The 10,091-nt window shown below is 33.9% G+C and overlaps 1 protein-coding gene across 1 annotated transcript; it reads right to left on the reverse strand.

Moving 5' to 3' along the window:
• Positions 1-2,125: 2,125 nt before the first annotated feature.
• On the reverse strand, positions 2,126-9,881 carry LOC129302640 (glycerophosphodiester phosphodiesterase GDPDL4-like). The gene is made up of 9 exons (XM_054941552.1): positions 9,581-9,881; positions 8,366-8,659; positions 7,080-7,195; positions 6,494-6,995; positions 5,809-5,847; positions 5,403-5,687; positions 4,789-4,931; positions 3,459-3,942; positions 2,126-2,755 (listed from the first exon to the last, which is right to left on the reverse strand). Exons 1-9 carry the CDS (start codon positions 9,879-9,881, stop codon positions 2,451-2,453), a joined length of 2,469 nt encoding a protein of 822 aa, XP_054797527.1. The 3' UTR covers positions 2,126-2,450.
• Positions 9,882-10,091: the final 210 nt, after the last annotated feature.

The following is a 10,091-nucleotide window of genomic DNA, read 5'->3' on the forward strand; positions in this document are numbered from 1 at the left end:
ACCATTATACCCTTTCAAATCGTGGGCCTTTATACAATATCACTCGTACACACAACACAACAACATACAACATGAAGACCAACTAGTCAAAAAACAAACAAACAAAGACTAACTAGTCAAGCCCAATACTCATAGGCCCAATGCATTTATATTTTCTGCAAAAACCAAGTTAACAAGTATAAAATGATTAAAATCACAATAAATTTTATAAAATATAAATAGAAATTATTATGAACCGTGTAATAAATTTTTTTTATTATATTTTTCCCACTGAAACATATTTCTTTCACTTATCTCTTTCGTTGGTTTTTTATTAATTCTATTTTCTAGAAATTTATCCCAATGAAAACAAGAAGAATGTTGTTTATAATTCTACAATGGTAGGTATAGTAAACAAAATCATAACAAAAGAAACGGGAATTTGACATAATTATGTTTTTTACATTAAAAAAGATTAAGTGTTTTAAATAAACTAAACCTGGTATTAAATATTAAGGTTGTTTTTTTGAAAAGAAAATATATTTATAAAAAATAAAAATATATTCAAGCAAATTCTTTTTGCCAAAGTAAATAAAAAATCCTTTACATCTTTTAATGTATTTAGTTGAATCATGTCTTAGCAGATTAGATTGACTTTTGAGTATTATTTGTTCAACTAAAGGTAATTTTGACAACATGATGTTTTCCATCGATAGAATTCTAATTATCAATCTTATTTGAAAGGAGTCAAGTACTTGTGTTATGTTTAAATACAAAGAAAACTTTCACCGAAAAAATGCAAAGAAAAAAATAGGCATACAAACTTTTTTGTCAAATAAAAGGAATAATGTTGATTTATAGAGTGGGGAATATGAGATGTGTTTTATAAATTAGTTCGAGTAATAGTTATAAGAGTAGGTTGGGTTGGAAACAAATTAACCTAAATAAAAATAGGGTTTTATGACCAAAACTATATAACCTATGAACCATATCGTTTAATCCCAATGGGTTAGGATTATCCTGTTTAACTCATGTTATTTTTTAAAAAAATAAAAAACAAAAAAGAGAAAAATTTTGTACGTATAAATTATGAGACATGACTTACTTAGCTAGCTTAACTTATATATATATATATATATATATTTTTACAAACATTATGAGTTAATATTTTGGTGTATCTGGAATGAATTATAAAGGAATATCAAATTAAAATTTATCATTTAAGTGTATTTTTTAAAATTTATGAAAAAATAAATGAATTGGCATATTAATTTATTTAACCCACCGATCCTCGTGAGTTTGTTTGAATTGAAATTTTACCAGTCAATCCATGGGAGCAAACCCAACCTGGTTAGCCCATATTCCAAACTATTGAATGCCGACCTCATCATTTAATATAAAAAAAAAAAAAAAACAATCTACACATGTTTATAGCACAAGGAGTGCGCTTTGTCAACATCAAATATTATCTCCCCTCACTACTGAGGAGAAAAAATAGAACAAACCACTCCCAACTCCCAACTAAATTGCTGTCTTTGATTTAGAATTTAAACATTTCCTCTCAATTAATCTTGAGTCAAAATATAAAAAATATAGTATATGTAAGAAAAATATCATTTTACCCTTTGTATTTATTAATTTAGATATTTGTGTAACTGTATCTTTCACTTATTATGAAATGCATTGATAATTGAGATTAGGAGTAAAAGAAAAAAATAATATAATTTTATGAGAATGAAGATTTTATTGGTATGAAAATTTTTCAAGAATCCCCACCACTCTTGCCAACTTTAATTGGTCAAATTGGTCAAATAATGGGTTCTTAGGTTAATGAAATGAGTCTCAAGAATAGCGATCACGAAATCAACACCACAATCGTCATAGATAACGACAATAACGAAAGTCTTAATTTTTGCTTTGAAAAGCCATTTTACGATTGAGCTGACTAACAATGTAAGTTCATTTAAAAAATACTAAGAAACTGCCTTCCCTAGATTTTCTGGTTTCCAAGTCTCGCGTAAACCAATGGATTACTTCTATTGAATTTAACAATGCAAGCTCATTCAAAGATTACTAGGAAACCGCCTTCTCTAGATTTTAGAAAATGTCTGCTTCTATTGACACAATAAACCAATGGACTCTCCCATAAAAAATTTCACACGTTTATCTCATCAGATTCACACACAAATAAATACAAAGTATCTCACAACAAATGATACAAAAAGCTCATCTAAAAAGAATACACAAATTGTGTTCATACACAAGAGGTAGGATGAACAATGAACAGACCTAGCTACAACAATCACGGGAAAGAATTTACTTATGTGAAGGAAAGAGACTTGGAATGTTAATGCAGTCTGAAGCAGAACTTCAGGCTACTCAATGCAGAACCAAAACAAGTGTGAACGACATTTTCTTTCTCTCTGCTTTCCCTTGGGGCTTTCTCTTAGGCTGTTCAGAGACCTTATGACTCAAAGGAGCAGAAGGAAAGATACAAGCACAGCTAGAGTGGACAAAAAGAAGCAGATGTTGACCTTCGCCTGTGCACTGCCGGGCGGAGATGCTCCTGTTCCAGAGGCAGGGGCAGGACTGTTGGCCGTTGTATTTGAATTTGAAATGGGAGGAAAAGGCGCTTCCGACACTTCAGATTCTGTCAGGGCTGGGAGAGGAGCCGCAGCAGGTGGCAGGTATTCTTTGGTAACAAGTTGTATAAGATCACCTGGTTTAACAGGTTGCATGTAAGCAGGTGTAGTTTTAGCTACCAAACAAGGATTCCCTGCAGTAGGATGGAGAACAATCATATCAGCAAATGAAATGGATCAACTTAATAATACCATTAAAAAAACAAAAACAAAATAAGGTAGCCAACTGAAAAACAGTCAGTATCTTGGTCGTACCACAAAACTTTATATTAAATTTGATGTCTACATTTGGGGTAGGCTATTATGTGCTTATAACATCTTGATATCTAACACCACATCACATCGCAACAGGATGACACCCAGAATTATCTTGGGCTGAATTCAAATTACAAAATTTTCCCTTGTCTGTTTTTTTGGCCAATAATTTTTCCCTTCTTTAAAACTGTATATTTGGTAATTTAAGATCTAACAACGGCTAATATCTGTAATTAAACATCGATATCTAAAATTCCGTTGAATAAGAAAACAAGAATATCTTAGATATCTTAGCATCTTGTGTCATCGATATCTTACTCCATGATGTTCCAGAAATCAAGTGATATGAAATACCAGTGTACCAAACCAAAACGCCAAATATCATATGAAGTCCACATCTATTCTAAGCAGAGCATGCCAGCAAAAGGGCATGACAAAAACAGCGCATAAAAATAGACTATCAAAGAAGCAACGCAAACAATACCAGTAATTTTAGGATTTGGAGACAAATTTTTGTACATGTCAATAGTTTTGTATGTAAACTTCTTTAAACAAAACTATTCACATAACCATGGCACTTACTTCTGTATCTATTAGCTGTCTTTGGGAAGCCTGTGATGACACCATCAATAGGAGCTCCCTGAACAAATGAGTTGATCTCCACTGTTGCATCAGAGAAGAAATCCCAGGCCTGTGATACAAACTCATTTTCAAAATGATCTACATAGACAGAGAGGTTAGAAGATTTCAGCTTTGGCACAATTTTGGTAGATCCAATCAGGAAGGCAGAGTTCTCGGGGAACACAGATGACTTTGCAACAACTACAGAATCTGCAAAGCCCTTGATCTCTTCAACAACTGCATTTTCAGCATCACCAACCTTCTCAACAATGTTATAGACAAGCTCGTAATTGGGTTTACCCTTGAATTCTTTTAGTACAGAGCTATCAGAGGACTGAATCAAAACTTTTTGTGCCCCTGACTTGTCATAACCAGCTTTGTTCAAAGCAGTAAGGACTGCATTAATCACATTCAGTCCTACCTTCTCTGCAAGATAGGCTGCATGCTGATAATAGTGAAACACAGCAATATCAATTAATAGAGAATAAAAGAAAACAAAAAAGAAAAACATCGTGTGCATGCGCATCTGTTGTTTTCACTTCTTTTATTTGCGAGTTAAGAACAAAATAATTATTCATCACCATGAAAAATAAAGTCCCTTGTTAAATAGAAGCCACACAAGTTCTTTCTTTGAAATATATTCAGGTGCAGAATCGTTTAGAAGAAATATGAGTAATACTCACAGGAATATGGCTTTTAATAACGTAGCATCTTGTAGGCTTCAATAAAAGGCGTTGCAAGACCAAAGCGCAAGCAGAGCTCCAAACAGTGAAATATTACATTTATTTAAAAACAAAATAAATATATGCAAATTTCAAATTCCTATTTTTGCTTGCAACTAGATAAATATAAGAATATTTCTCCCCAAATTTTGAAATCCCAGGGTCAATGAGCCTAATATCACAAAATAACTAAACTTAAAAAGTTCACTATTAAATTTTCTATAGTCTTTAGTTTATTAATGCATTAATAATAACGATGAAATTGTAATTACATATTAGAAATGTCATCATTTCAAAATTCCATCATCACAATTTCAGATAGCACAAATCTGACCACAATTAACAATTACGTAACATCAATCAAAAGGTGATAAAAATAATGGGTCTGAACTTGTACACAACCGTGATCATCAGAAATGGAAAACAAATCAACTATTTTCCATTTTCTTCCATTTCAAACTGTAGCAAGAATTATTACTCTTCAATTACATTCAGATTATATGCTTATACCATTTATAACTTATGAAATGTATTATGAACAGCAGTAGCATAGGCAAGGCAGAAGTCACCTCAACAGTGATCAAGACACCAGACAGAGAAGTCTGATTTTTTGCCAAGGACAAGAAATCTGATAATTTCATAAACTTCCCAACGTTCTTAGATTTTGGACTCCTGAACAATGTGTATTTTGCATATGGATTCAATATTGAGGCTGCAGGAAAAATGGAGAACATAAACACACAAATGCCAAATTTTTTTGTATAATTTATATATCAGACAGAAAAATGAATAAAAAAATATATTTCATGAGAAGCATCTTTTCAGTAACAGAACCTAGAATGGCAAAAGGCAGAAATTTATGTCAAGATGGATATAGTACATTATAAACGATAAAAAGAAATATACATCATTTCATGCAATATATCACCCACTAATGTAACTGATTAAGTAGCAAGGTCATGTTCCCAGTTATGCAAGATACATGATTTGCCATGCTGTGCATATCCTTAACACTGTATAGTTTAAGCTTATTTGAATTATAAACCATTTGCTGAGAGGCTCCATGACGTAAAGGAAAGGAACTTTCCTTCCTTCTTTGTTTTCTTTTTTTGGGGTAAGGGAAAGCTGGAGATAAATACCGGACTCCAAACAAGAACAACTAACATGGAACTTTTTGACTTACGGGTCAAGGTACTAATGTCAGCTGATTTCAAACTGAATGAAAATATGCCACTGCCAGACTTGATCTCAGGAATAGATGTGGCAAGTCTGCTGAAACTTGATTGAGCAACTGTTGAGCTCTCTATGAGATCTATGGAGCTTAGGCAAAATGGTACTCCATCTTGTGACAATTGAACAGGACAATCAAGAACATCCACACCATCTGATATGGCCTTGTTGTATGCCATGTCAGTACAGGGAGGATAGTCTCCGCTTGCCCCATATTTTGAGATAACCGAAATGTTAACTGAAAAAAAAAAAAAAGACAGAAAAAAGTCAACAATAACTCAAGCTACACTGCAAAAGAAATTACACAATGAAAGCATTTGGAAAATATTTCAATAAAGCACAAGAAAACAGTGAAGCACCTGTTTTCGCAGCATTTGCACTTAGGTGAGCAAAGCAACCTGCAATTTAAGAGAATCAGATACATCCAAGGCAATCCCGTTCACATCAGCAACCAAAAGTTCTGCTATACTTGAATGCAAAGAAAAATACAAAGAACAAATGCAAACACATATTCTAAGTTTACAATTGGTCAAGTACATAGAATATGAATATTGATAATACCAGACACTTAATTTTTCAAGATGTTAGAGCATGCTAAAATTGACTTTTAAAAAAAAAAAAAAAGTCTAGTTTGGAAAGCAAACAAGCTTGCCAAGGAATCCTTAATTTCACGAATACTCAATGTGTTTTAGAGATTAATTTGACTCACTTCTAAATCCAATGGCAGAATTTTGGGATTCAAAATCTTTATATGCTCCATATTGACTGAATATTGATGGGAAAAGAATGTTCATTATGCAGGGGACGTACATGCAATGCAACGCTACATTGTTACAAGCATAAGGTCAAGACATTAGGAAAATTTCTTTTGAAAGATCATTTTGACCACATAAAAACACCATTTCATTGTACAAATATATGATTAAGTATAAAACCAACATCAACAGGATTTAAAAAAAAAGAAGAAAATAAAAGAAAAGAGAGAGAGCAAATGCTTCTTATTAATAAGGGGCCATTCTAACTCAAAAATAAAACAGAACTTACCTACAGCTTCAGATGGAGTTATAGGAAAGTCAGACAGCACACCATCAACAGAGAAGTCACCATTATCAATGAACTGGAGGTACTCAGCAAGAGGATCATAACTGTAATTATAGCTAATTGGAACGTCATTAGTAAAATCTGATGCAAAAACTTCTAGTCCTGCTTTGTGAGCATCCAAGACCAAAGTTGTCTGTGGCTGTAGATAAGAACTAGCATCTACAGGCCATATGTAAATCTTGGGAACCATAATTCCAGATGCAAATGTCTTGATAAATGTAAGATTTTTTCCAAGCGTTCCATAAGTCTGATTGGTTGATGGTTCTGTGTCATCTTGTTCCATAAATCTGAAGATCAGTTTAGTTATGTTTGGGTTAAAGCGTGCTGCTATACCTCTCAGGAAACCAACCTCAGGTGATGAGATATACTTGACGATTACTTTTCTAGAAACAGAAAGTACGAAATTTCTCATACTCAAATTGTGTTTTGAGTAGAAAATATCATGCTGCAATATATGAAAGAAAACAAGAATTGGGTTAGAAATAAACAACGACAGAATAATGACAATAGAAATGTGCCTTCCATTTACCTGAATGTTCAACCACAAGACTGGCGGGGCAACTTGTTTAACGAACTCCTCAACAGTAAAAATTGGAAATGCATTACCGTCAAACTTGTTAGTTCGAGAGTAGACTCCCTGACTCACTGTTCAGTAACAAGTAACAACAAAGCATCAGCATTTATAAAAATGATGCAAAACTCATAAGCAACAGTCAAGCCATAAGTTTAATCATGAATGATTAGTCAAACCAAGATATTTCCAGTAATTATACATGGTATGTCAACAACTTATTGAAAAGGATACACTCTCTCATTAAAATGCGGAAAACAAGCTTGCATGTCGCCATTTGATTATTTACTACTGTAAGCAAGATTTCACCTTCTAACTGTCCTTGGCATCCATATAGCAATTGCACATTACCCTTGATGGGGAAGGCTCATGGCTTGGTGGTAACAATAATAAGTCAAGGACCAAGTCTCACACTTTAATTGTAATGAGAAGAGAATAAGAACACGACTCTGATATAAGGGTCCCAAAAACTTTAGTTGCTATCTAGTCTTAGAATATATCATCCCCATTGAAACTTGACAGTGGATTAACTTAGAAACAATAGCCATTTATAATTGTAATTCAAGACAAGGATTACACTCATGCTTCCACCAAAATTGCATGAGTGGGTTGCCTTGATAACCAGTAATAATTCAAACTTCAAAGGTTTGCTTAAAACCAGTTTCCTATTTTAAATTGAAAAAAAAAACAAAGAAAATAGAGGACTGACTAAATGAGACAGGAACTATAACTTAGCTTTCAAAAGGATGAAATTCCAACAAAGGAAAAAATCCCCAGTGTTTTGAAACATGGTCTAATGCTAATGCTCATATGATTATTAGATTACAAATCTTTAATTTAGAAAGGCCTGCTTGCATTGATAATTAGGAGGTGTTTTGCCTCAGTTTCTTCCACTCAAATACAAATCATTGTTTCTGGAATTTGATAATGAGGAATTCTATTTAGGCCTGCACACAAATCTGATGTCCTATTTCTATACTACAGGATAACTAGAAAACTGACTCCAAAATACCCGTATGGTAGAATCAAAAACAAATTAAGACAGTTTTAGATAATGGATAATGTCAAGTATCTAAGAGATTGATTAGTTCCTAGATAAAAGAATTATTCCCTAGCTTTGAAGCCAAAGAACCCTAGATATTCTAACTCTAATAGTCTTCCCTAAATTTATTCTTTTGCTTCCATCCTCCGTATAAGAATTATAAAAAGCTTAAGCAGTACATTTAAGATAAGTTTAAACTTACAAACAACTTGAGATAGATCCTTTATTGTGTAATCCACTGAAAAATATCCACGGGTTGGTACACCGTTAACTAAGTAAGTGGTGGATTTATTTTGAAAAACGCCAGAAATATCGGAAGCATTGTCAAGTTTGATATCTGGAAGACAAATCCCAGCACTGTCTTTTGTTAATTGCACATCACACCATGAAATGACATTTGGTACGCTGGTTATTAGAGCCAAATTGTAAGCAGCTAGGCTGGAATCAGGAAATATCCCTGAAAATCCCCCACGTGCTATGACTAACGGTGCATCTCCTGCAAAACAAACGGATGATTGAGCTTCACTTCATCCTTTAATAAAAGAAGGCAAAATTAAATCATGGAAAGAGAGATAATGATTCATATAAGTACAGACGCTTGTAAACACAATGCCTCATGGTGTCTAAAACTGAAAATAACAACAGACTTTGATAGGTCAATGCCTCTCCACTTTTACTAAATAGCCCAACAAATTGAAATTGCAAAATAAAATTAGTCCATTAATTACCCAGAAAGAAATTTCTATTTATAAATAACGAACTTCTGTTAGGAACTTCCAAACTTTTAGTTTTGTTCCCCTCGTCATATTTCTATCATTACACGAAATATGTAATCACACCGGACAAAAGTTGAACCCAGTAAAACCAACATCAAAAAGTTGACTTAGTGCGGAAATCTTTAAATCATCTCTAAAGCATTATTCTTCAGGTCAAGGTTCCGAATATGATTTTTCTACTCAACAGAAAAAACATCAATCCTTTTTTTGCGCAATAAAAACTTCTTGCTAGTGGCACAGGACAGCCCACACAAAGGCCTGCTTAATTCGTTAAATGTGCAAAATTCCAACTCATCCCCACAAAATTTCCCTTCCCAAACAAAAATCATCGAAGTTCACGAGCAAAAAATGCGAAGATCTTCTGTTTGGTAGCCAAGTATAGACAAATTTCCACCCAACACTGCTTAATCAACCCCACCAATCACAGTACCAAGAAGAAAGTAATACTTATTCAGTTCAGAACCTGTCATTCCCCCTAAACCGATAACCGTAAATGGAAATGAGCAAGCACAAACACACGGCGAGCTCAATCTCACCTACTCTTCGTGCATTACCCACGCATTCAAGCAGAAACAGCCAGAACATCGTGGTGATCGGGAAGAAAAACAGTACCAAAATCCAAGCAAAAACAACGCACATACCGCTTAGTGTCTTCCAGGAGGTTCTTGTAGATCCCTGAGCAGAGACCAGAGCTGCCACCGAGTGAAGAATAAACAGAGTAAGCAGAGGAGAGAGAGCGCGTGAACTCCACATTGCAGCTGCCTTGTTGCTGAACTTCCGGCGAGCTCTGCCGGATAAATGCCTTGAGAAGAGGGTTGTTCTCCGGTTCTGCGTGAGATTTGCCAGAGAGAGAGAGGGGGAGAGAGAGAGAGAGAGAGGCACTGTGAACACACAACACACAAAGCAAACCTTTTCGGGCTGGCTTTTCCTGGTTTCCCACATTTATATTAAATGTTATTATGAGATGTGTTTTCTATTTTTAATGCGATGATTAATTAATTGATGAAATTAGAAAAAAGACTTTAACTGAAATTTTTGTACCAGAACAAAGTGAAGTAGTGTTCATTTATTACGCGCTTTTATTTTTTATTAATTAATTAACTAATACTTTAATTATTATAATAAAATTAGTGCGAACAAGTTGGCAAATCG

This window comes from Prosopis cineraria, unplaced genomic scaffold (assembly GCF_029017545.1).
Source record: "Prosopis cineraria cultivar Desert tree isolate PC_DT_omini unplaced genomic scaffold, ASM2901754v1 PC2, whole genome shotgun sequence".
In the NCBI taxonomy this organism is placed as follows: Eukaryota; Viridiplantae; Streptophyta; class Magnoliopsida; order Fabales; family Fabaceae; genus Prosopis; species Prosopis cineraria.

Excerpts from the sequence above, each read along its gene's own strand:
- LOC129302640 (XM_054941552.1), bottom strand. The coding sequence starts at position 9,881 with ATGTGGGAAACCAGGAAAAGCCAGCCCGAAAAGGTTTGCTTTGTGTGT. Across the intron at positions 8,660-9,580 it reads CTCCTGGAAGACACTAAGCG|GAGATGCACCGTTAGTCATA; the intron begins GTATGTGCGTTG and ends TTTGTTTTGCAG. Across the intron at positions 5,848-6,493 it reads AACTCCATCTGAAGCTGTAG|GTTGCTTTGCTCACCTAAGT; the intron begins GTAAGTTCTGTT and ends CTTAAATTGCAG.